The following is a 27,349-nucleotide window of genomic DNA, read 5'->3' as shown; positions in this document are numbered from 1 at the left end:
CAATCTATCTATCTATCTTTCTATCTATCTATCTATCTATCTACCTCTCTTCCTATCTATCTATCTATCTATTTTTCTACATACATTTATTTATAACCTACAAAGCACCGATAAAAACCCGTTAAGATTAAAAAATATTTACATGAAACACCCTGTAATCAGTTGTCAATAAACAAGTTGGCAACTCCAAAATAAAATCAAAATAATTAAAAACAAATTCATAATAAAAAGAAAAATATAAAGAAAACAATAAAATTGAGGTATTTATACTAAAAAATAAGTTAATAGTAATTAATTGTTTTATTGTTTATTAATAACTTTACCGCGACGCTTTATCCCATGACTTCATCTACCAGATTTTAAAATTTATTTACACTACAAAACAACAACAACATCATCACCATTGAACTATGACAGGTAGTCAGAAGAAACAGACAAAAACAAAAATATTGGAAAAAGACGCACACAAAATACAAACGAATTTTATGGCAAAAGCAGAAAAAAGAAAAACACAAACATACATTTTAACTAGTGAATAACAAACAACATTTTAACTTTGCAAGCAGCGTTAAAAGCAGCAGCAGCACATATTATTTTGTAATTCTGCTTTGCTTTATTTTATTAAATTACAAAATACACATTAAATATTTATAAATTCCAGTAATTAAACAAGTTGGCAAAATTAATTGAAAATAAAAAGTAATAAAACAAATAAGTTTGCATAATAAACGATAAGCAAATAAGATTGAATGAAAATTTTAACAAAACACTTTACAAGTGCAAAATAGTAGAATATCAAACAAAAAACGGTGAGTGAAAATACGCATAAAACAACAAATAAAACAAAAACCTTCAATGGATCAGCATACAGTCAAGGATGAAGCCAAGGCTATTGTGTCAAAAACCTATGAATATGAATTGTTAAACAATTTAATCGAACACATTCCACAGCCGCCAAACAAGCATTCCCCCACAAGTGGCAGTAGTGTTAGTAGTGCACAAACCTATTTAACACGTGGTAACTTTAATTACTATCATTATGGTTGCGATGGTCAACAGGACCAGGGATGGGGTTGTGCCTATCGTACTCTACAATCTATGATCTCTTGGATTTTGCACAAGTGTTGTAGTTATAATTTACTTAATGTTCCCAGTTTGCGTGAAATTCGAGAGACCTTAGTACGTTTAGAAGATAAACCTAAACGTTTTATTGGCTCCCGTGATTGGATTGGTGCTTTGGAAGTGTTCTATGTTGTTGACTCTTTATATGATGTTCCATGTAAAATTGTACATATAACACGTAGTGAAGAGTTATCCGACTATGTTGATACTTTAATTGAGTATTTTAATGATTATGGCGGTTTTGTTATGATGGGTGGTGATATGGATGCTGCTTCAAAGGGTATAGCAGGTGTACATACAAGTGGAAGGGATACATATCTATTGGTGGTGGTATGTTTTATAGTTAAATTTTTAATATAGAGTGTCAATTTGTTTACTTTTTGTTATTTATTTACAGGATCCCCATTACTCTGGTGTGCCAGCATCCATACACGATCTAATCAGAGATGGCTATATACGTTGGCAAAATGTTAAAGAATTTGTGGATAGTTCCTTTTATAATCTCTGTTTACCATACCTTAAATAAGTTATAATAAATAAGTTATAATATTAAGATTTTTAAAAAGGAAATCTAATAAATCATAAAGTATTAAAGGAACTGTTAACAAATTCTTACTAAACAAAAGCTAATTAAAAAGCTATAAAAACACTAAGCAAATTAAACATATTTTCATTCTCTTTTAGATTAACGAAACCTGAACAAATTAAAATTAAACCAACAACAATTATATCGAAAAGTTTATAAAAAAGTTGATAAGCATTTCTTTAACTTTATAACTATACAAACATATTTATAACATTCTAAAAAGACTTCAAAAGTAAAAACAAATTAAGCTAAACAATGCAGCCAGTTTAATAAAACAAGCAAAAAAACCTGTGGAATATGATAAGAATGTAAGAAAGCCAGAAAATTGATTGAACTTATTTTGACAGAAAAATAAATTAGTTTTACATAAAACCCCCAAAAGATATGAACAGTAGAAGGGTCTTTTGAAACTAATAGTGCAATATTATAAAACCTAAAACAAATCTAACTGAATGTTAGCTAAACAACTTTAAAGAGACTTTTGAAAAAACATTCCTTTATTACCCATTAACAAAACCATGGAACTATTACAACGTTTATTTTACACTTTTGTGGGTACGGCTTCTTTTCTGTATTTTGTGGTTAAAGTAGCTTTGGGTTATTGGAAACGTCGTGGTATTTTACATGAAAAACCTAAAAAACCTTGGGGTCATTTAAAAGGTGTCGGTCGCAAACGTCATATAGCTGAAGTTTTACAAACTCTATATGAAAAGTACAAAGGTCAAGCACCATTTATAGGATTTTATGCTTGGCTTAAACCTATGCTACTTATTTTAGATATAGATTCTATAAATTATATTCTAAATAAAGATTCGAAATATTTTATGGATAGAGGCCTATACAGCAATACCAATGATGATCCCTTAACAGAAAATCTCTTACATATGGATGGCATTGAGTGGCAGCATTTAAATTTAAAAGCTAAAGCATTACAATGGCCCGAGAAAATGTCAAATATTTTCACAGCACTTTTAAAAGTACAGCAAACTTTTGATAAATCTCTGCAGGAAAAACTAACGGAAACTGATGTAGTTCACAACATAACCCAACTGGTGGAAGGTTTCAATATAGATGTCATATCTTCATTAGCATTTGGCCTAGAAGGTGATTCACTACGCTATAAGGAAACACAATTTCATAAAATGTGTAAAAATTATACACAACAAAATAATAATATCTATAAAGCTTATTTGGCTTTCTCTTTTCCTCGCCTAGCAAGGCTATTACAATATCGCCTATATTCGCCAGAGGCCACTAGTTACTTTCAAAAACTTATCAATGATAAACTATACGAACGTGAATATCAACGTTCTCAGCAGACACCATACGATTTTCTACAAATTTGGAGTGATTCACGTAAAATAAGTACAAGTATGGAGGCGTTTAAAAAACTTGATTGTTCCGAGATAGCGGCTCAAGCATTTACATTTATACCAGCTGGACTGGAGGCGTGTACAACAACTGTGTCGTGTTGTCTTTATGAGTTGGCTTTACAGCCGGATATACAGGACAAGGCAAGATGTGAGATAATTGATGTTTTGCCAAAATATCAAAATAAATTGACACTTGATGGTCTTAAGGAAATGGTGTATTTGAAGCAGATTTTAAATGGTGAGTGGCATTCTTTTAATATAAAATAAATCATAATAGTTCCTTCTATAGAAATTTCTAAAAATTTTGAAAACATTTTTACAAAAATGTATTTCAAATTTGATAAAAAAAAATCTTAAAAATAGAAAATTTATTAAAGAAATTTTTATAAATTTGTCGAAAATTTCCCTTTAAATGTAAACATTTTAAAAAATTTTGTCTAAATTGGAAAAAAATTGAAAATAAGAAAATTGATCAGAAACTACCCTTAAAAATATCGAAAATGTCCCTTTAAATAGAAAAATTATCGCAATTATCCTTTAACAGAAAATTTATCAAAAATTTCCCTTAAAAAGGATTATTTTTTTGAAAATTTCTCTTCAATGAAAAATTTATCAAAATTTTCCTCTTAATAGAAAATTATCAAAAACTTCACATAAAAAAGAAAATTTATCGCAAAATTTTCCCTAAATAGGAAATTTATCGAAAAATTTTTTTTTAAAGAAAATTTACCAAAAATTTCCCATAAATAGGAAATTTATCGTAAAATTTCCCATAAATAGGAATTTTATTGAAAATTTCCCTTAAATAGGAATTTTATTAAAAATTTCCCTTAAATAGGAAATTTATCGAAAATTTCCCTAAAATAGGAATTTTTTTGAAAATGTCCCTAAATTAGGAAATTTATTGACAATTTTACTTTAAATAAGAAAATTATCGAAAACTACCCATAAATCGTTTATCGAAAATTTATCGTTTCGTTTATCGAAGTTTATCGAAAATTTCCCTTAATTAAGAAATTTATCGAAATTTTCCTTTATATAGGAAATTTAACAAAAATTTTCTTTAAATAGAAAATATATCAAAATTTTCTTCTTCAAAAGAAATATACCGAAAATTTCCCTTAAGTATGACTTTTATTAAAATTTTCCCTTAAATAGGAAATTCATGAAAAATTTCCCTTAAAAAGGACTTTTATTCAAAATTTCCTTTAAATAGAAAAATTTTAGAAAATTTCGTTTAAATATTTTTTTATTGAAAATTTTCCTTAAATAGGAAATTTTTCGACAAAATTTCTTTAAATAGGAAATTTATCGAAAATTTCCCTTAAAAAGGAAATTTGTCAAAAATTTCCTTAACCCCAACTGAAAGAAAAAGTTTCCATTTTCCTTTCAGTTGGGAATTTATAAAAATTTTCCTTAAAGATGAAATGTATAGAAATTTTCCTTTAAATCGGGATCAAAATATTCCCTTAAAAAAGGAAGTTTATCAAAAATTTCCCTTAAATAGAAAATTTTTCGAAAATTTCCCATAAATAGAAAATTTATAGAAAATTTTCTTTAAATAAAAACAATTATCGAAATTTTTTTAAAAGGAATTTTACCAAAAATTTCCCTTAAATAGAACTTTTATTAAAATTTTCCCCTAAATAGGAAATTTATCAAAAATTTCCCTTAAATTGGAAATTTATTGAAAATTTCCTTTAATATAGAAACTTTTCCTTTCAGTTGGGAATTTATCAAAAATATCCTTTAAGTAGAAAATGTGTAGAAGTTTTCCTTTAAATCGGGATCAAAATCTTCCCTTAAAAAGGAAGTTTATCGAAAATTTCTTTTGAATAGTAAATTTATCGAAAATTTCCCTTAAATAGAAAATTTTCTTTAAATAAAAACAATTTTATCGAAATTTTTATTTTAAAAGGAATTTTACCAAAAATTTCCCTTAAATAGAACTTTTATTAAAATTTTCCATTAAATAGGAAATTTATCAAAAACTTCCTTAAAATTAGAATTAAATTAGAAATTTAATTAATTTATTTTAAATTATAAATTTATCAAAAATTTCTCTTAAATAGGTAATTTATTGAAAATTTCCCTTAAATAGGAAATTTATCAAAAATTTCCCTTAAATAGGAAATTTATAAAAAAAAATTTCCATAAATAAGAAATTTATTGAAAATTTCCCTTGAATACGAAATTTTTCGAAAAATGTCCCTTAAATAGGAAATTTATCGAAAATTTCCTTTACAATAAAACTTTTATTAAAATTTTTCCCTTAAATAGGAAATTTATCAAAAATTTCCCTTAAATAGACATTTTATAGGAAATTTCCCTTAAATAGGACTTTTATCGAAAAATTTTCATAAATAGAAAATTTATCAATAATTGTCTTTCAATAGGAATTTTATTAAAAAATTCCCTTAAATAGGAAATTTGTCAAAAATTTCATTCAATATGGAAACTTAGGAATTTATCGAAAAATTTTTTTAAGTAAGAATTCTATAGAAAATTTCCTTTAATTAAAAAAACAAAAATATTGAAAATATCTTCTATTCAGTAATTTTTTTAAAAAATTTCTTTAAATAAGAATTTATGAAAAACTTTCTCTAAAAAAAAGAATTTATCAAAACAATCCTTTTGCTTTGCGACAAAAATCACAAATCTTATTGCTTATTAATCGTTTCCAATTTAATTTCAGAAACCCTTCGCAAACACTCACCATATCCATTCCTTTTGCGTCTCACAACCAAAGACTACGAACTACCCAATTCTATATTTATGCTACGTAAAGGCAATCATTTAATTATACCCACATCAAGTATACACAATGATGCCACCTACTATAAGCAACCGGAAAAATTTGATCCAGATCATTTTCATTCCACAAACGTACAAAACCGCCCGTTATGTGCATTTTTACCATTTGGCATGGGACCACGTTCGTGTATGGCTCAACAATTCATACAACAACAAATGTTAGTTTGTCTAGTGACACTACTTAAGCGCTACTCCTTTACACCATGCCAGGAAACTATAATTCCCCTAACCTATGACAATGGCAAATTACTAAAGAAACCAAAAAAAGATATTAAACTTATGATTAAAAAACTATAAATATTAAAGATGATGAATGTATTTTAAAATGAAATGTGAAATATTTAAACTTTTAAATGATGTTATGTATGTGTGTCTGTAGGTTTTTTATTTTTTTTTTAATTTAATGGATAAAACTATAATTTAGTTTTGTTTTTGTTATTTAATGTATTATATTTTTTTACATTATCGTATGTTTAATGACCGTTTATTTAAGGTTTTTTTGTTTAAATCATATGTATACTGTGTGCTTGTTTTAATTAATGTTTAAGTTTAATATTTTGGTTCTTTTGTAGTTAGTATTTGTGTATTGAATTTTGTAATTGAAGTATTGAAATTATTATTATTTTGTGAATTTTGCTCAAATCATTAATTAAAGATTTCGTTAACTACGTTTATTATTGTGATAATTTGCTATTTATATTATTATTTTTATTAGTTTATATGTTTAAAATTCAAAGCTCTGCTAAATAAAATAAGAAATCTTTTAAGTTACAAAATGGAATATAAATGGCTTTATCGATCAAATAAATAATATACTAAAAAAATATATATATGTAAATAAAGACAGTAATTTGGAACCAAAAATATTGTTAAGAGTTTTATTTATAAATTTATTTTGAAAATTTTCTCATAAATCTTATAGAAAATCACTTTTTAAAAGCAAATTTATCGAAAAAAACATTTATTTATCTATTTATTTCAATATTTTTTAAAGTTTTTATTTTAAATATAGAAAAAAATGCATTTCTAGGGAATTATAATAAACTTTTGTGTTGTAAACAATTATTAACTTAAATTTAAACATAAATTTGTTAATAGAGAAAAAAAAGTAAGAAACGTAAACTATTGAAATCTGACAAACGATGTGAAACCTTTTAAATGATTTCATGTTGCAGGTGACACTATCATCATCGTCATCATCATATCACCACTGCACAGACATTCACACCTCATCATCAACATCATCATACTTTCCGTCCGACAACTACCCCTTTTCGCTTAAACTCACATTTGTAATACTTTTTCTAAACTAAAGATTTTTTTATTGTTGACAGCTCAGCATCTTTATGTCAATGTTTCACCAGTTGTAACACACGCTTCCAAATAATCGATGCGTCTTTCTAAAGTGGTCAATTTTTCATTGAGTACGGCTAGGCGTGAACGACAAGACATATCGAATGAATTAAGAAAATCGGTGATACGTTTTATACTGGCCGTAATGACTTCAATGTATTCACGATTGGCCCAGTCTTGATGGATTTGCTTTTGTACCGCTTCACGATGTGCACCACTCATATTGTGAAAAGTTTATATTAAGTTTTATTAAAAGAAAATTAAATAAATTTATTAAAATTTGTGAAAATTGTAGAATTTTACTTTTTTTTGTTTTTATGTGTGTGTGTGTGTTGTTTTTATTGCGATGATTAAAAGTCAAAACAATATATCGTTTTTGACAGCAGTTCTGCCCATTAAACAGAGTTGTATGGAAATAGTATTATAGTTACAGGGTGACAAAGTTTTTTTAGAATAGGAACAAAACGGCATAATTTTGTACTAACTAACAAACTAAGTAACTAACTAACTATCCAACTAACTAACAAACTAACTAACTAATTAACTAACTGACTAACTAAATAACAAATTTTGTACTAACTAACAAACTAAGTAACTAACTAACTATCCAACTAACTAACAAACTAACTAACTAATTAACTAACTGACTAACTAAATAACAAATCAACTAACTAACTAACTAATTAACTAATCAACTGGCTGGCTAACTTAACATGAAATGAAAGTTAAAGGGCTTCTGGTTTATTGGTGGAATACCACGGTTTACTAGGACCGCGGTATTGAGCCGTATACGAGTTTCTTATGTTTTCCGAAGTAACTCATCATGTTTTCGAAAGTTTACGCGTTACAAGTCTATTATGTCTAAATTAGATTTGAGTTAATGTTGTAGCAGCACTGTGCATTTATCTAAAACCAAGCTGGCGGCGATTGGATATTAGGTGATAGTTCATCTGGAGGAAGAATAGAAACTCTACAATATTTGCGACACGTGTTTACAACAACTTTTAAACTAACTAACCAGGGCAGCACTTAGAAAGGTGACTGTATCACTACAACAATACAAAAACCATATGTATTTTGTTTTTGTACTAGAATTAGACTAATTTCAAAAGTGTCATAAGAAATGTAAACAATGTTCTTAACTTGTAAACAATAACAACTTTTGAGATTATGCATACTCTACATAAAAATAAATACATAATCAGCTGCTTCACAGCAGTCGCCTTAATTTATTGTACCATGTAACTAACAGTACGAAATCTGCCTTTTTTATTCTTTAATACTTTTTGTTCAGTGTTCAAATTAGCCGTTTATGTAGAAATCACGCCGCAAAGCAGTCAGTTAGCTAACGCCGTTGAAAATTTTAGCGCCTTCGGTCTCTGCTGTAGTGAGCGATGCAGTCGAAAAATGACAGTTGTACGAGGTGGTTCGTTAAATGTACGAATTTTATTCAGTCTTTTATTTTTTGCGAATTTGCGGTAATCGGTTCAATAATTAAATGTGAAAAAATTGTTTAAAGAAAAATTCTTAATAAAAATATTAAAAAGAATCTAAATTAAATAATAAAATATCTATTTGAAATAAAGTATTGAATAAATAAAAGTGTTTTGCCCTTAAAAACGAAAAAAATATATACAGTTTTTTCCAATAAAATAACTGTAAATTATATATGTACCTATGCATAATTTTGTGGTGTGTGCAAATAGTGCAAATAAGAAGGTTTAAAAATAATAATTTATTAAAAAGTAAATAATAAATTAAACGACTTTCATAGTAATGAAAAGTTCGAAAAGAAAATTCTTATTAGAAAATTCTAAAATTGTGCAAAACATAAAAAACAGCAATAAAAAAGTTTTTCTTCTTTTTTTTATATGTGTGAGAGCCAGACATTGAAATCCTGTTTTTGTGTACAACAAAAACAATAATAAATAATAATAATAATAGCAACAACAAGAACGACACAACAAAACATAAATATACAAAACAAAAATAAAAGAAAACGAAAAGAAAAAACTAATTCTGTATTTTCCTTTCATCCTGTAAAAGTTTATATGAAAGTTTGTGTGCGTGTGTGTATATATAAAATAAGAGAAAAGTGCAGTTAATATTTTGGAAAAGAGAGCAAAACAACTGCAGTGAATTATTAAAGAAAATATTAAATTGAAAAATTAAAACAATAAATAAAAAAAGAATTGCGTATTTTGAAAATAGGTATAAAAATTGTGCAAAAAAAAACAATAAAAATTTTGTATAACATTTTTTTGGCACTCTCCCTTTTCTCTTCTCAATTGTCTACTCCTTAGTTAACAGGGTTGTTTTTGTTGTTAATAAACAAAAAAATAACAAAAACCAACATAGACAACAACCAACAAATAAGAATAAAAGAAATAACAACAACAACAAATAATAATAACTAACAAGCATTTATTATTATATTTTGCTGTGAATGAAAAACAACAACTAAACTAAAGTTGTATTATTTTTGTTGTGTTTTTAGTAGACAACGAGTAGAAAGAAAGAAGAAGCCTCCCCTTTCTTTTGACATTTGTGTTGTGTCCCTGTCAAATCCATAAAAATAAACTCACGCAATAACACTAGGATTCCTCTTCACCTTTTATGTTTTGTATAAATTTGCCGCCTGGAATTTTGAAATGCGCGTAATTTACTCTCCTTGCTGCAACAACGACAAGAACAGCAACAACAACAACCACAACAGCAAGAATTAACAACAGGGAGGAAACGCTTAATTACTTTTTATTTTTACTTCAAACAACTGAATATGTAAACTTAATCATTGCCAACATAATCATCATTGGCTATTGTTGTCCTGGTTCTCAGTTTAAACTTAGTTTCTCATGGTTTCATCTTTTGTGGATTATTCAAAAATACGAAAAAAATACACTTTATACAGTTTTTTTTTGTGTTGCCTTCTGTTAAGTACATATTTGACAGCAACTGTCAAAAAGTGCATGTAAGTATACTTGAAAATTTATTTGCAAAATATTCTTACAATTATAAATGCTTCATTATTTTCAATTGATGCAATTTATATAAAATTTTCTTATTTTGTGTAATAAAAAAAGGGTTGCAAGGATTTGTTTTCAAAAAGTAAAGTGAGCTAATTACACGGCAACAACAACAACGTTTACTACCAAAATAAATGCATTTTGAAGGATAATTGCTTATAAGGGGGGTAAAAAAAGAAAAAGGATTTGAAGGTTTTTTCTATGTAAAATTGTTTAAATCTTTATTTATTTTTTTAATAATTATTAATAAATTATAAATATTAAAGTTATTTTGAAGAACTTGAACATTCTAACATGCGTTCCAATAAACTTTTGATAGGTACACTTATTATAATCCTCGTCGAAGCTCCTCTTTGCATTTAATTAGAAATCTTTGTAGATTTTTGTGTGAAAACTTAAACAAATAGAATTTTTTAAGCTTTTATAATCCACCTGTTTACTTGTTTGGAAAAAGCTCTTGCAGATAATTTAGCTTTTTTTACAAAATTTAGTTTTTATGGAAAAAAGCTCTTTGTCAAATTAAAAAAAAAACATTGACATTTGGAATATAAAAATGCTCTTATGTAGCTCTTAGGTAACATTACGAAAAAGCTTTTCAAAATAAAAATAGGAATATAAAAAAACTTATATGTAACAAACATATTTCACATTTCGCAATAAGCTTTTTAAAATAAAAACGCTTTAAAAATAAAGCTTTGATTAAAAAAACTACTTTGTTGAATTATAAAGCTTTGACCTCGCGAAAATAACAAAGTACATAATTGGGAATAAAAGCTTAAAGTATATGAGCTTATATGTAGCAAATATATTTAATATTTAGCAAAAAGCTTCTAAAAATAAAAACGTTTAAGAAGTAAAGCTTTGATTGAAAAAGAGTTTTAATAAAAAAAAATCAAAAAAACTTTTTTAAAAATAGCACTTTTAAAAAATAATTAGGGCTAAAAGCTCTTTCCCAAAGTATATATAAAGCTTAAAGATACAAGAGAGCTTTTATGAAAAAAATATTTTGAAATAAAGCTTTGATAAAAAAGTTCTTTCGAAAAGCTTAAAAAAAACTTTAGAAAATAATTAGAAAAAAGAACTTTTCAAAGTATAAAGCTTATTGGTACCACAAAGCTTTAATGTAAACATAACAATAATAGATTAATCTATTTAACAATTTGCAGAAAGCTTTTATTATAATAGAGAAAGCCCTATTCCAAAGTTACTTAATACTTAATATAAATACTAAAATTTTAAAAGTTTAAAAATAATATATCAGAAAAGCTTTTATAAAAACCATTTCATTCATTAAGCATTCATAGTGTTTTCAAGGATAATTACTTTTCATATGCTTTAAAAAAAGCGTTTATAAGAAAACGACAAAAGCATTTTCAAATTTCAGTGGAAAAATCTTTGTACTATTTAAAACTCCAAAAAAACAACATTACTTCCAAGATGCAACAAAAATTTTAGAGAATTTCCAAGTTAAAAAAACAAAACTTCATTTAACACTGAAGTTTTAAATGAAGTTTTTTATAATTTTTGGTACTTGCGCAGCAGACACATAGACAAAAAAAAATCCTGTTGAAAATTTCTTTACACACACACACAAATTATAAGTTTTTTTCTTGTCTTCACTTTTCCTAACAAATCTTTAAATAGAAGTTGCAAATGAAAAAGGAAAGGGTATCTGCCAGTAAAAAAAAACTATTTTTGAAGGTTTGCTTTTTTTTGTTAGAAAATTTTTTCAATATTATATTAACGCCCTAAAAGCATAGTTAAGTTATGAATAAAATTGCTAAGTTTTTTATTTTTATTTATTTAATCTTTTAATAACGCCCTTGTGTCCTTTATATTTGTGCTTAATTTCATTATGCGTTTTCATATGTTAAAAGAAAATGAAAACAATAAATTTTTATAATGAAATATTATTTATTTAACCGGAAGCTAAAATGTGGTAAAATATCGTTTTTTTTTCTCTCGCTGAAAGCCTTTAAGGACATCAGTTTCAAGTATTCTCTATAGTGTATTTAAATTTATGGCATTTCTAAGTGTTGAACGAAATATAAACAACATTAAGGGTTAAAGTAAAAGTTAAAAGAGGCTAAAGGATTCAAATTATTTAAACACTTGTTAAATTGTACATTTTACAGTTTATTAAAGTGTGACTAAATGTTTTAAAATGTTAAGCTTATAGGGTTTTAAAACAATAAAGCTTAAACGTTTTAGCACAGTTAATTTCTCTACGCTTAAATTTATTGTAAAAAGCTTTTATCCTGAAGCATAATTAAATACTTATGGAAACTCAAAATTTATATAAAAAGCTTTCTTGAAACAGCTTTTTAAAATTAACATTGATTAATAAATTTACAGTGAAAAAGCTTTTAAAATATAAAGCTTTTAAAACAAAAAGCTTTTACAATTAATTGTATAAAATCTGTTAAAAAAGCTATTTTAAATATCAAAAAGTTTTTTGTGTTAAAAAGCTTTTTTTAAGAATTTTTATTTTAATGTTTCATTTCTGAAAAGCTTTTTACAAAAAAAAATTAAATTTAAAAATTAAGATTGATTAATAAAATCTGCAGTAAAAAAGCTTTTAAAAGAAAAAGCTATTAAAACAATAAGTTTTAAAAATGGATTATATTAAAGATGTTAAAAAAGTTGTATTAAGTAGAAAAGCTTATTTTGAGATTTTTTATTGTAAAAAGCATTTTATTAAAAAAAACTTCTAAAACAAAAAGCTTTAAAAATGGTTTAAATAAAAGCTGTTAAAAAAGTTGTATTAAGGAAAAAAAGCTATTTTAAATATAAAAACAGCTTTTTTGAGATTTTTAATTTTTATACTTTTTAACGTTTAATTTCTGAAAAGCTTTATAGAAAAAAAGTTTTTTAAAAAACTATTTAAAGCAATTTTAATGATTTTAAATAAAATGCTCAAAACTGAATATAAAAAAAGCTTTTTAAAATGAAAAGTTTTTTATTTAGAAAAAGCTCTGAATATATAAAGCCTTAGAATGAAATGCTAAGAAGCTAATGTAAAAAAAGCTTTATAAAAAGAAAGGGTTTTATTTGGAAACGAAGTTGAATATCTAAAAGCTTTAAGTATTCTTAAAAGGTTTCTTGTTAAATGCTTTAACATTTTAATTCTTTATGGTTGTCTGTCTCCTCTAAAAGCTTTGGTTAAAAAAAATTTCTTTAATTTTATTTTATTATTAACTAAAATTTTAAATATTCAAAAGAGTTTGGTAAAAAGCTCTTAGCTTTGACTTATTTTACAAAAAGCTTTTGTTAAATATAAATTTTTCGAAATATTTTTTAAATTAAAATCTTTTTAGAAAAAGCTTTTAAATTTGTAGATTTTTTTTTAATTCTTTAAAAACGACTTTATTATTGAAAAGCTTTGTTGGAAAACAAATTAAAAAAATATAATTTTAAATTTTTTTAATTTTTGGAAAAAACTTTTATTTTTTAGAAAAAACTTTTCTCATTTAAAAACTTTTGTTATTTGAAAGCTTTTTTGAAAAGTTTATATTATTTGAAAGCATTTGGAAAATAAGCTTCTTTTATTTTAAAGCTTTTTGAAAAAAGTTTATATTATTTTAAAGCTTCTTGGAGAACTTTGTATTATTAAACGGTTTTTTATTTGAAAACTTTGTAAAAAATGTTTATTTATTGTTTATTATAAAAAAGCTTTAGAAAAAAACATTTAATATTTAAAAGCTTTTAGTATTATAAAGCTTTTAATAAAAAAGCTTTTAATATAAATAAAAACTTTTTTAAACAAAACTTAAAGTACAAAATTTAAACCAAAAAAAAGGTTTTATGGCAAATTTAAAGGCAAATTTGATGAGTTTTCAAAGGGTTTTATGAAAAAAGCTTTCAGTATTATAAAGCTTTTCATAAAAACAACTTTTTTGAACAAAACTTTAAACAAAAATTTATCATACGACATTTCAATGATAGAAAAGCTTTATTTCAAATCTAAAGAAACATTCGATAACTTTTCCATATTCAAATTTTTCTTTTCCCTTAATAAATAATATTTAAATATTTAATACATTGACATTGATTAGTTGTTTTATATGAAAATTTTGATGTTTATTACATTTCCTGATTGGTATAATTTTTAATAAAAATATCTATCATTCCCTAAGAGAATATTATTTATAACCCAACCTCAAATGAAATCTAAAAAGAAAATAAGGAACGTCCAAAAATATTCCTTTACAAAACTATAAGCAATCATAATATTAAATGACACGTGTTTATGAGATTTTCATACAACATTGAAACATATTTTTTAGGCAACAAAAAGTAAAATAAATCTGAAAATGAGAAAAAAAAATTAGGTTGAAAGAGGGTGTTCCCTCTTTATAAATTCATCCATTTATTTAGTTAATTTTTTTTTGTTTTTTTCTTTTCTTCTGTAATAAAAATAATTTATTTCATGTTTGCAGCCAAAAACTAAAACTATTTTTATATTATTCCTGCCATATTTTCTGGATAAGTTTTTTTTATAGAACTTTTTTTCTCTCGTGTTAATTTAATTAAAAAAAAATACTTTTTTATTTTTAGTTAAAGTTTTGTTTTCTCTTTTTTTGTTTAAAACACATGTTTCAGTGTTTCTAGTCTTTTTGCTATTTTTATTTATTTAATAAATTTTTATATGACTAAATGGGGAGAAAATGTTATTATAATTCTTATAAACTACTATAACTCTAGTGCTATTTTGTATTAAAAATATTTAATAATCTTATCATTTTGTTAATATTTGAGGGTGTAAATATTTATTCCATTATTGACGTACTACTAAATATTAAATATTGCTTTTATTCTTATCTTTGAAACATTTTTTTTACATAATTTGCAGTTAAAATATAAATTATAAAAAAAATAAACAGTAATAATTAACTGCAATTAATGAAATTTATTATTTAGTATTGATAATCATTTTGGCGCTAAATTGTGCACATGTTTTTGCTAATAACCTACTTTTCTTAAGGAAAGCTGTATTTTTAACAAGCAACTTTCCTATAGAAAAAGTGTCTTGTTAACAAGCAACTTTCCTATAGAAAAAGTGTCTTGTTAACAAGCAACTTTTCTATAGAAAAAGTGTCTTGTTAACAAGCAACTTTTCTATAGAAAAAGTGTCTTGTTAACAAGCAACTTTTCTATAGAAAAAGTGTCTTGTTAACAAGCAACTTTTCTATAGAAAAAGTGTCTTGTTAACAAGCAACTTTTCTATAGAAAAAGTGTCTTTTTAACAAGCAACTTTTCTATAGAAAAAGTGTCTTTTTAACAAGCAACTTTTCTATAGAAAAAGTGTCTTGTTAACAAGCAACTTTTCTATAGAAAAAGTGTCTTGTTAACAAGCAACTTTTCTATAGAAAAAGTGTCTTGTTAACAAGCAACTTTTCTATAGAAAAAGTGTCTTGTTAACAAGCAACTTTTCTATAGAAAAAGTGTCTTGTTAACAAGCAACTTTTCTATAGAAAAAGTGTCTTGCTAACAAGCAACTTTTCTATAGAAAAAGTGTCTTGTTAACAAGCAACTTTTCTATAGAAAAAGTGTCTTGTTAACAAGCAACTTTTCTATAGAAAAAGTGTCTTGTTAACAAGCAACTTTTCTATAGAAAAAGTGTCTTGTTAACAAGCAACTTTTCTATAGAAAAAGTGTCTTGTTAACAAGCAACTTTTCTATAGAAAAAGTGTCTTGTTAACAAGCAACTTTTCTATAGAAAAAGTGTCTTGTTAACAAGCAACTTTTCTATAGAAAAAGTGTCTTGTTAACAAGCAACTTTTCTATAGAAAAAGTGTCTTGTTAACAAGCAACTTTTCTATAGAAAAAGTGTCTTGTTAACAAGCAACTTTTCTATAGAAAAAGTGTCTTGTTAACAAGCAACTTTTCTATAGAAAAAGTGTCTTTTTAACAAGCAACTTTTCTATAGAAAAAGTGTCTTTTTAACAAGCAACTTTTCTATAGAAAAAGTGTCTTGTTAACAAGCAACTTTTCTATAGAAAAAGTGTCTTGTTAACAAGCAACTTTTCTATAGAAAAAGTGTCTTGTTAACAAGCAACTTTTCTATAGAAAAAGTGTCTTGTTAACAAGCAACTTTTCTATAGAAAAAGTGTCTTGTTAACAAGCAACTTTTCTATAGAAAAAGTGTCTTGTTAACAAGCAACTTTTCTATAGAAAAAGTGTCTTGTTAACAAGCAACTTTTCTATAGAAAAAAGTGTCTTGTTAACAAGCAACTTTTCTATAGAAAAAGTGTCTTGTTAACAAGCAACTTTTCTATAGAAAAAGTGTCTTGTTAACAAGCAACTTTTCTATAGAAAAAGTGTCTTGTTAACAAGCAACTTTTCTATAGAAAAAGTGTCTTGTTAACAAGCAACTTTTCTATAGAAAAGATGTCTTGTTAACAAGCAACTTTTCTATAGAAAAAGTGTCTTGTTAACAAGCAACTTTTCTATAGAAAAAGTGTCTTGTTAACAAGCAACTTTCCTATAGAAAAAGTGTCTTGTTAACAAGCAACTTTTCTATAGAAAAAGTGTCGTGTTAACAAGCAACTTTTCTATAGAAAAGATGTCGTGTTAACAAGCAACTTTTCTATAGAAAAGATGTCGTGTTAACAAGCAACTTTTCTATAGAAAAGATGTCGTGTTAATAAGCAACATTTCTATAGAAATGTTGTCGTTTTATTGCTGACACAGAAAAGTTGTCCTCGAAAAATTTAAAAAAAATTAAAATTTAAAATTTTTTTAAACTTAACAATTTAATTAATTTAAAAAAAATTAAACTTATTATTATTATTTGTATTCAAACACCCTGACATGATATTTTAATTAATATTCATAATTTAGGAGTTTTTTTTAAACAAGTTTGAAAACAAATTGTTTTTGACACCCAAATAAAAGAAACAAAATATAAAATGTTTATATCATACGATATAAAAACGTGATGAAGTTAACATAAAGAAACCCAAACAAATAACAAAATATTTTCATATGCTAAAATTTAACAATAATCAACATTTAACAATGTTCTTGAGAGGAAATAAAATACAAAAATTGACTGACGTCTTTACGAAATGTACGACGATGTGCAGAGAACATAAATTAAAATCGAATGCGTAAAAACAAAAGCGAAAGTGTTAATAAAACAGCAGATAAAAATCTCCATAAAAACTAATGAAATTCAATAAGAAAAGATTTAAATTATAAAGCATAAACACAAAACAGCACAACACAGCACAGCAAGCTAGCAAGTAAAAGAAGCGGGTTATTTTTCTTTATTTTTTTATTTTGGAATAAATGGATCGACGATTTTCAATGAAATCTCTCTGCTCTAGGCATTTACACATACACACTCTTGCCGTATTAATAACTGTTTCATGGAGTGCATTAGAGCGACATTAGACGCCTTCGATTGAATAGCTTTTATGATTTCATTCATAATTTTTTTTCTTAACAAAAAAAAAAAGAAAAAAACAAGTAAGAGTTCTATATTCGGCTGTGCCGAATCTTATATACCCTTCACCATGATGTGTTTAAAGCCTTTTGTACCTTTTGAAGAACGAAAAAGTACCAAAAAGTCCCCATCTATGGGTCCTCAGTTAATCCGGGCCATACAAACTTAATTACATGTTCCTAGGTTCAATATTGTAGAAATTGTAAAAAGTACCTTTTGAAGAACGAAAAAGTACCAAGAAGTCCCCTTTTACTGGTTCTCAATTAATCCGGGATATACGAACTTAATAACACGTTTCTAGGTTCAATATTATAGAAATTTCAAAAAGTACCTTTTGAAGAATGAAAAAGTACCAAAAAGTACCCTTTCATGGGTCCTCACTTAATCCTGGCCATACATACTTAGTTACATGTTTCTAGGTTTAATATCGTAGAAACCTTTTGAAAAACGAAAAAGTACCAAAAAGTCCCCTTTTATGGGTCCTTACTTAATCCTGGCCATACATACATAATTACATGTTTCTAGGTTTAATATCGTAGAAATTGCAAAAAGTACCTTTTGAAAAACGAAAAAGTACCAAAAAGTCCCCTTGTATGGGTCCTCACTTAATCCGGGCCATACATACTTAATTACATGTTTCTAGGTTCAATATTGTAGAAATTGCAAAAAGTACCTTTTGAAGAACGAAAAAGTACCAAAAAGTCCCCTTTTATGGGTCCTCACTTAATCCGGGCCATACATACTTAATTACATGTTTCTAGGTTCAATATTGTAGAAATTGCAAAAAGTACCTTTTGAAAAACGAAAAAGTACCAAAAAGTCCCCTTGTATGGGTCCTCACTTTATCCGGGCCATACATACTTAATTACATGTTTCTAGGTTCAATATTGTAGAAATTGCAAAAAGTACCTTTTGAAAAACGAAAAAGTACCAAAAACTCCCCTTGTTTGGGTCCTCACTTAATCCGGGCCATGCATACTTAATTTCATGTTTCTAGGTTCAATATTATAGAAATTTCAAAAAATACCTTTTGAAGAACGAAAAAGTACCAGAAAGTCCCCTTTTATAGGTTCTCACTTAATCCAGGCTCTACATACTTAATTTCATATTTCTAGCCAATAACAGAACATTAGTGCTGCTCTCGCTCTGCTACTCTTGCTCTGCTGCTCTTGCTCTGCTTTGCTTTTATAAACAAATTACAATAACAATATTTACCGTATTGTTATGTATTTTGTTTTTGTTTTTTGCAGTTTCTGTCTGAGCATGAATAAAAAATCTAAATTTTATATGAAATTTTCAGAGGTTGTCTCGGTTTTTTGCTCATATCTCCGTTATTTATGGACCGATTTTGCTGATTTTAAATAGCGTTCTTGCCGGTCGTATGTCTGATAGAATTATGGAAGATTCGGATCTCGCAGATATCTGGGGTCTTCTAAAAACTGATTTCAACAAACATACAGACAGACAGACAGACAGACAGACAGACAGACAGACAGACGGACAGACAGACAGACAGACGGACATGGCTTAATCATCTCCGCTACCTATAAGGATCCAGAATATATATACTTTATAGTGTCGGAAAATTATATTATAGAAATTACAAACGGAATGACAAACTTATATATACCCTTCTCACGAAGGTGAAGGGTATAAAAACAGCCGGGAGATGAAAATAAAAACACATAAATATTGTAACAGAAAACTACTACAAATTAGTAGTGGGTGTTAAAAAACGAGTTCCAACAACAAAATACTTATAATTAGAGGACGGAAATACTATAAAATGACGTTGTTCGCTCGCTTGCATGCTGCTTTATCTATGGTTTGTGGTTGCCTCGTATAGCCCAGGTTAATTGAACGACCCGATTTTCTAGATTTTTTTCTTTCGTTTTATAGAAAACAGATAGACAGCCATAACAACGGCAACTATTTACTAGTTACAAGTATTTTATGACTTAAATGACTGACTGAATGACTATAGTGACTGCTGTGTTGCTATAAAGAAACTGATATTTTTTTATTTAAATATGATCAAAACAGTTTTATAAGCTAAACAATTATTAAAGGAATGTTTTCTTTAGAAAAGACAAGATTCTTCTTGATAACTCCTTCATAGATCACTTGTTAACAAGCAACTTTTCTATAGAAAAGATCACTTGTTAACAAGCAACTTTTCTATAGAAAAGATCACTTGTTAACAACTTTTCTATAGAAAAGATCACTTGTTAACAACTTTTCTATAGAAAAGATCACTTGTTAACAACTTTTCTATAGAAAAGATCACTTGCTACACAAGCAACTTTTTCCATTGAACCAATCCATTAACAACTCTGACGATAGTCATATCGTCTAGCTATAACCAGATGTCTGACTTCGATTCTTCGACAGTCTCACCTTATAGTGCAGCTGTTATTACTTTTTTTGCTTTCGTCATGTATCTTACACCTAAAGACGTGGGTGAATATTAAGGCTTTAGGTAGTAAAAACCAACAAATCCATACAACCCAATTTCTACTACTGCTGCTTACAACTTCAAACCAAAACAAAAATCGATTGTGTAAACAAGAAATAAAATAAATAAAAATATCATATGGTTTCCACCAACAACAAAGAAATTCATTCACTCGTTTCAACACACAACAAAGCAACAATATTTTCAACAAATCTGTCAAAACTTTAAAATATTGGTAGAAGGAGAAAAAAATAGTTTATGTATCTTGTTTGTATGGATTTTCTTACCTGTAAACAAACTGTTGGAATGTTTGGCTTTTCTTCTATCTGCAAAATAAGTATCCATGAAATTTTGTTTTTGGAATGTTCAGAATGTTGAGTTCTTTTGTCGGCTTGTTGCTTTAAGTACAAGAAGAGAGGAACAGGTGTAAATTACTTAAGATCATGCTAAATTTTTTTTAGGGAAAACACATTCTTTTGTAACGAAGTATAAATTGTAAAATCATTGGGCAGCAATTAAACATTGAGCGTTGACAGCAGGTGTTGGCGTAGGAAAAAGGAAAACTTCAAAAGTATCCCTCCTCTTTTAATGAATGAGTTTTCAAGTATTTAAAGAAATTAAATTAAACAATAAATTATTTAAGTGGGTGAAAATATTTAACAACTCAAACAATTTCAAAATGAAAAACTAACAACTTCGTCTACATGTTGAAAGGTATATTATAAATATAGCAAATTTTCTATAGTAAAGAAGTTTTGTTAAAGAGCAACTTTATTATAGAAAAGATGTCCTGTTGACAAGCAACTTTTCTATAGAAAAGATGTCTTGTTGACAAGCAACTTTTCTATAGAAAAGATGTCTTGTTGACAAGCAACTTTTCTATAGAAAAGATGTCTTGTTGACAAGCAACTTTTCTATAGAAAAGATGTCTTGTTGACAAGCAACTTTTCTATAGAAAAGATGTCTTGTTGACAAGCAACTTTTCTATAGAAAAGATGTCTTGTTGACAAGCAACTTTTCTACAGAAATGTTGTCTTGATGATAAGCAACTTTTTCAACCATTAGATTTGTTTCTCTTTGCCACTTTTTGTTGCAAAAGCAGCAAATGCGATTAGTTGTGGTAAATTGAGGTATTGTTTGTTGTATAAAAATAAATAATTTTTATTGTTAAGTTATTTTCGTCTTTTACAAGTATTTATCTATTTTCAAAATTTGTGGTCGATAATCGATTTTGTTTTTTGTGGCTATTTTGTGTTTGATTTTTTATGTATTTATTTAGCAGATACATATAGATTTGTGTATTCGTAGGTGAGGAATTATTTAGTACACATATTGTGTATGAACATGTTGTTTATCTTATCGTAATGTTATTCCCTCGTTTTTTTATATACAAATTTTTTTTGTTCGATATTTCTCAACATTTGTAATTACAAAAATAGAACAAACACATTTCGCAATCGTTTTGTGTTTAGTTGTTCTTTTATTATGTATGTATTTATATATCATTTAGTTATACGATTATATATTAATCAAATTTAGTAATTTAATATTGAATGATTGATAAAATACCCAACACGCCCTTGTTTTTTTTTTATTTGCTTTTCTCAAACTATTTGTAACAAAAAACTTTTTAATAGCTTTCTAAAAACTGTTTCTTGAGATTAAGCTAATTTAAAATCGTAAATTTTTTATACAAAAGCTTTTAAAAAAGTTTTAACTGACAAAAGACTTTTTAGAAAAAAAGTTTTAAACATGGTTTTTTAATAAAAGCTCAATTTTTTCTATTATTACAAAAGCTTTTTGACAAAATTCATTTAAATAAGCTTTTTAAAACAAAAGCTTCTATACAAGTTATTAATTATAAAAGCTTCTAATAATGATTCTAAAATAGATTTTCATAATGAAATAGTTTTAAATTAGTTTTTCCTAAAGCTTTCAAAAAAGAATTTTCACAAAAGTTGTATAAAAAAGCTTTCAAAAAAGATTTTTTACAAAAGTAGTAAAAAACTTTCTTTTTCAAAATTCGATTTATACAAAATGATTTTTATGACAAAAAGCTTCTAAAGGAGCTTTTCTTAACAAAATCCTTTCGAGCTTTTCATTAGAAAATGCATCTAAAATAGATCCAAAATTGTTATATTATTACAAAAAGCTTCTTGACAATTTTTTTTTTAAATTAGCTTTTCACGACAAAAGCATTTAAATAAGCTGCTCATGAAAAGCATTTATAAGTAAGCTTTAAAGCTTTCTTTAAAGTATTTTTAACAAAAGTATTGTGAGAAAGAATATATTTTTGCTAAAAGTATCTTAAAAGTTTTTTTTACAAAATACTAGCAAAAAAGCTTTTTTCAGAAAAGAACTTCCAAAAAAGTGTTTTTTACAAATAACATTTAAAAAAGCTTTTCTGGCTAAAAACTTTTTTAACAAAAAAACTGTTAAAAAGCTTTTTTAATCAAAAACTTGTTTAAAAGCTCCGAAAAACGTCTCTTTTTTAAGAACTTCAAAAATAAATGATTTTAACAAAATAACTTTTTTAATAAAAAACTTTTATAACAAAAAAAAAATAAAAAGCTTTTTTAACAAAAACCTCTAAAAAAAGCTTTTTTAACATAAGAACTTTTAAAACCCCGTTTTAACCAAAAACTTCGATAAAAGCTTTTTAACGAAAGAACTTCAAAGAAAGTGTTTTTATCCAAATACATTTAAAAAAGCTTTTTAACAAAAAACTTTAAAAAAGCTTTTTTAAACAAAATCTTTTAAAAAGGCTTCGAAAAAAGTGCTTTTAACAAAGAACTTTTAAAAAAGCTTTCTTAACAAAAAACTCTAAAAAAAGCTTTTTCACCAAAAAAACTTTTAAAAAGCTTTTTTAAGAAAAAAAATTAAGAGCTTGTAAAAAAGTTTTTTTAATAGAAGATTTTCCAAAAAAAAATGTTTTTAACAAAAAAACTTTTAAAAAGCTTTCATTTTAAAAATGATTTTTTAAACCAAAACTTTTATATACGATTTTTTTCAAAATAGCTTTTTACAAAAAGCCATTATAAGGGCTTTCATTAACAAAACTTTTCCAAATATTGTTTTTTAGCTTCAAATTTTTGGTTTTTTCTAAATCTCTTTCAAATCTTATTTTTTCTCTTTAAATTCTTTAAACATTTAATGCCATTAACACTTAAGACATTATGTTCTCATTTTTTTCTTTAATTTAATTTCATTTAAAAATTTTATTTTATTACTTTAAATGCGCTTTACAGATTTCCAAGTGAAATCGTTGAAATTATTTTCAACATTTCTATTTCACAGTAACATCACAATTTTACACTCTACTTAACTCAATGCATAACCAAGCAAAATCTCTACTTAACACTCATTGTACTGCTGCTGCTGTTTGCTTTTTTCATACTTTTACCTTTCTGCCACAAAATGCATCAAGCCCCTGCGAATCATATAGCTTACAAAAAAACATAATTATTTTTTCTTTAGATTGAAAAACGCAGGCAGCCAAGAAAGGGCACATTTACATATTTACATTAACACGCATCCATAGTTTTTTTTAAGTTTTTCTTTAAAAGAAGTGTTTTTGAGTTGAAAAAGAGAGACAGAAAATATATGTATGTATGTGTAAATGACGCAACCTAAGGTCGTTTGGTATTACAGGAAGTATCATGACAGCCAGTCAGCCAGAGTACAATAAAGTACAATACCATAAGAAAAATATATATATGATAATAATGATGAACTATCATACTTACATGAAAACTTTGGAAAAAATAGCAGCAATTACAACAAATATGGAGATAGTACTTATTTACATATTTCTTATACCTCACACATTATAATAATTCCACTACAGATAGTTGTCTGGGGTGATTGTGGGCATTACAAGTGCAGTAAAGTGTTGTAAAGTGCGTACACGAAAAATGTGTAGAAAACCAGCAATCCATACTTATTTCCAAAAAAAGATTTATAACGGATCTTGTGCGGCTTAACAAGCGATCATTAAAAATCTATATAAAAAGTTTTCTGTGTATACGATCAGGCTATCATTTGGACACCGCTAAATCAATTCAGATTAAGATTTCGATCCCATTACAAAACTATATGATCAATATATTTCTGCGTAATAGATCACTGGTTAAAACGCTTCAAATATATATATGATCATGCTATTTTGCGATCAGTTGGTCATTGCATAATCGACTCTAATGAAGATTGTAAAAACAATACATTCACCGATCCAAAACTATTTCTAGTATTTGGCGGCATAACATATAACATGTTTTCTGTGCTAATGATCATTCGATCAGTTGGATATCTCCAAATTGATTCAGTTAATCATTTTGTTCTCATAACTGATCTCTATATGTCTGTGTGATATAGATCGCTGTCTAAAATGCAACTAATCTTCAAATGATCTCTCTATAAATTAGAACTGATCATGCGATCAGTTGGGCATCGCAAAATGAACTCAATAAAATGTGTAGAAAACAAGTTTGAAGAGTAAATGCACTCACCGATCTAAACTTATTTCAAAAATGGATTTATAGCGGAGCTTTGGCGAGTTTACAAAAAATCATATAAAATGTTTTCTGATCAGGCTTTTATTCGATCAGTTGGACATTGATAAATCGATTAAGATAAAAATGTTCATACCATTCTAACACTGTATGATTAATATGTTTCTGCGTTATAGATCGCTGGCTTAAATACGATCAGGTTATCATGCGATCGGTTGGCATCGCTTAAACGATTTCATTTCTCTTCTCACACTATAGGATCAATATGTTTCTGCTTAAGAAATCCCTTGCAGAAACTTAAAACGATCACGATTTCTGTGCAATTCATGAAAACAACATCAGATTAGTTGATCTGAAGTACATCGGTAAATCGAATCAAATAAAGATTTCAATCGTCTTTCTGCACTATAAGACCAAGATGTCTCTGATGATCAGTTGGACATGGCTAAATCGTTTCAGATAAAGATGTTGATCAGGTTATCATGCGATCGGTTGGCATCGCTTAAAGGACTGAAATAATGATTTCATTTCTCTTCTTACGTTATAGGATCAATATGTCTCCGCGTTAGAAATCCCTGACAGAAACTTGAAACGATGACGATTTCACGATCGAATCAAATAAAGATTTCAATCGTCTTCCTACTCTATAAGATCAAGATGTCTCTGATGATCAGTGAATGATTCGATCAGTTGCACATGGCTAAATCGATTCAAATACAGATGTTGACCTCATTCTTACATTGTATGATTAATATGTCTCTGAGTTATAAATCGCTGGCTTAAAAGCTACTAATCTCCAATGGTTACTTTATATATGAACCTGATCATCATGGGATCGGTTGGCATCGCTTAAACGATTAAAATAATGATTTAATTCGTTAAAATGCCTCTGCGTTAGAAATCTGTCGCAAAAATTCTATTATTGATCTACAAACGATCACGATTTCCATGAGTTTCATGAAAACAACATCAGATTAGTTGATCTGAAAAGTTTTGCTCAAAAACGCCTATCAGCAACATTGAGACATAATTTCAGTAGGAACTTTTCTTCCACAGCAACCTTGCTAACTAAAATAATGATTTAATTCCTTCAAATGCCTCTGCGTTAGAAATACCTGGAAGAAATTCTATTATTGATCTACAAACGATCACAATTTCCACGAATTTCATGAAAACAACGTCAGATTAGTTGATCTGAAAAGTTTTGCCTAAAAACGCCTATCAGCAACATTGAGACATATTTTCATTAGGAACTTTTCTTCCACAGCAACACTACAACACAATTACTTTCAACAATATTGTCTCAGCAACAAAAAATACTTTCAATAATCCTGTCTCAACATCACAATTACTTTGAGAAATGTTGAGTGATCTTCAATCTTCAACACTTTTTTTTTAGAAAATATTTTTTCAGCAACATAGCAAAGCAACATTCTCTTAGATAACACAATTACTTTAAGAAAAGTTTTGTTATCAACATTGCAACATTTTTTGGCAACATTGAGACATAAATTTAACAGAAACTTTTCCCTCAGCAACACGTTTGAAATCCCTGGCAGCAACTCTATTGTTGATCTTAAAACGATCGAGATTTCTATACATTTCATTAAATCAACATCAGATTAGTTGATCTGAAAGAATTTCCTAAAAACTCTTTCGCTCACACTCTCTGTTTGGTTGGCATTTTAAAGTAAACATTCGAACAGTATGACAGTTTAGTTAGATATATAAATATCGCAGCATATGGCCTATCTTTGGGCTCATTTTCCTCGTATTTTTTATATCTACAAAATGTTTCTATTATTTCTGTACTACATACGTACATACATTGTACCGTTATCTAGCTAAATACAACAAAAGTTTGTTGACATTTATTTAAGGGTCTATCACCTCATAATAATAAAAAGAATTTCTTTTTATGTCGTCGGCTATGGCTATGATGACAACGTCAAGTTGCGTAAAATTAATTTCTTTTCTCTATTCTCCCCCTCTCTCTCTCTCTCACCTTTCTTTCCATATAGAGAAAAAATAAAATGCAAATTAAACAATTAGAACATGAAACGAACAATTAAGCAGCAAACATATAAAGTAGATGATGAGTGACACTGAAAGATGTTTTCAGGCCTAAGCAAATTTATTTATTTTTTTTTTTTCATATTTTTAATTCTGTTAAGTAAAGAAGCAATTTAAAAAGGACATAAATTAAAGTTCATTTAAAAGGAAAAATTAAAAAAAAAGGTGGCTTTTTAGCAAATTTGTTGAAGCAACATTAGAACTTAGATTATTTAATATAAATTTCATCAGAAACATTAAACAACATTTCCTAAACAAAATTTTGTTCTACAATATTGTCTTAGCAACATTGAGATACAAATGATTTACCGAATATTAGCTCTGCAACACTGTTCTCTCTAGCTCTGACAATGTTTGAACAACACTGTTCTCTAGTTATTAAAATGTTTAAACAAATACATTTTGCGGAAACATTAGAACTTTCATAATGTTAATCAGAATTCTGGAGAAGTATGTAGTTCCTAAACAAATTTGTATACCGCAACATTGTCTCATCATCATTGAGATACTAAAGTTGTTGGATCCATTCAAAGAAACATACAAATCTTTGCAAAAAGTCTGTTTCCAAGAAAAACTTTGCTTGAGC

At 26.9% G+C, this 27,349-nt stretch overlaps 4 protein-coding genes across 33 annotated transcripts in view; 3 read left to right on the top strand and 1 right to left on the bottom strand.

The window, feature by feature from the left end:
* Positions 1-213: 213 nt before the first annotated feature.
* Positions 214-6,266, top strand: LOC111682138 (probable cytochrome P450 6u1). The gene is made up of 4 exons (XM_046955143.1): positions 214-260; positions 357-809; positions 1,807-3,319; positions 5,777-6,266. The coding sequence occupies exons 3-4, from the start codon at positions 2,227-2,229 to the stop codon at positions 6,190-6,192; spliced, it is 1,509 nt and encodes a 502-aa protein (XP_046811099.1). The 5' UTR covers positions 214-260; positions 357-809; positions 1,807-2,226; the 3' UTR covers positions 6,193-6,266.
* Positions 808-1,788, top strand: LOC111682141 (probable Ufm1-specific protease 1). Its single transcript, XM_023444046.2, has 2 exons — positions 808-1,452; positions 1,520-1,788. Exons 1-2 carry the CDS (start codon positions 856-858, stop codon positions 1,646-1,648), a joined length of 726 nt encoding a protein of 241 aa, XP_023299814.2. The 5' UTR covers positions 808-855; the 3' UTR covers positions 1,649-1,788.
* Positions 6,267-6,884: 618 nt separating the features above from the next.
* On the bottom strand, positions 6,885-7,607 carry LOC111682142 (probable protein BRICK1-B). The gene has a single exon (XM_023444047.2). It carries the CDS (start codon positions 7,468-7,470, stop codon positions 7,240-7,242), a length of 231 nt encoding a protein of 76 aa, XP_023299815.1. The 5' UTR covers positions 7,471-7,607; the 3' UTR covers positions 6,885-7,239.
* A 1,043-nt stretch (positions 7,608-8,650) lies between these two features.
* Positions 8,651-27,349, top strand: part of LOC111686228 (alpha-protein kinase 1) — a 131,517-nt gene continuing 112,818 nt past the window's right edge. For all 30 annotated transcript variants that reach the window (XM_046954306.1, XM_046954303.1, XM_046954285.1 and 27 more), the window contains exon 1: positions 8,651-10,219. The gene's annotated coding sequence lies outside the window, so the exon portion shown is untranslated. The remainder of the gene's footprint in view (positions 10,220-27,349) is intronic.

The sequence above is a fragment of the Lucilia cuprina genome, chromosome 6, assembly GCF_022045245.1.
Source record: "Lucilia cuprina isolate Lc7/37 chromosome 6, ASM2204524v1, whole genome shotgun sequence".
NCBI classification, from domain to species: domain Eukaryota; kingdom Metazoa; phylum Arthropoda; class Insecta; order Diptera; family Calliphoridae; genus Lucilia; species Lucilia cuprina.
Note: the sequence above shows the minus strand (reverse complement) of the source record. Positions and strands in the feature narration are given on the sequence as shown.

Bases quoted from the DNA above. Each gene is read 5' to 3' on its own strand.
- LOC111682138 (XM_046955143.1), top strand. From the start codon at position 2,227: ATGGAACTATTACAACGTTTATTTTACACTTTTGTGGGTACGGCTTCT. The intron at 3,320-5,776 runs GTGAGTGGCATT...ATTTAATTTCAG, and splicing joins TTTGAAGCAGATTTTAAATG to AAACCCTTCGCAAACACTCA.
- LOC111682142 (XM_023444047.2), bottom strand. From the start codon at position 7,470: ATGAGTGGTGCACATCGTGAAGCGGTACAAAAGCAAATCCATCAAGAC.
- LOC111682141 (XM_023444046.2), top strand. From the start codon at position 856: ATGGATCAGCATACAGTCAAGGATGAAGCCAAGGCTATTGTGTCAAAA. The intron at 1,453-1,519 runs GTATGTTTTATA...ATTTATTTACAG, and splicing joins ATACATATCTATTGGTGGTG to GATCCCCATTACTCTGGTGT.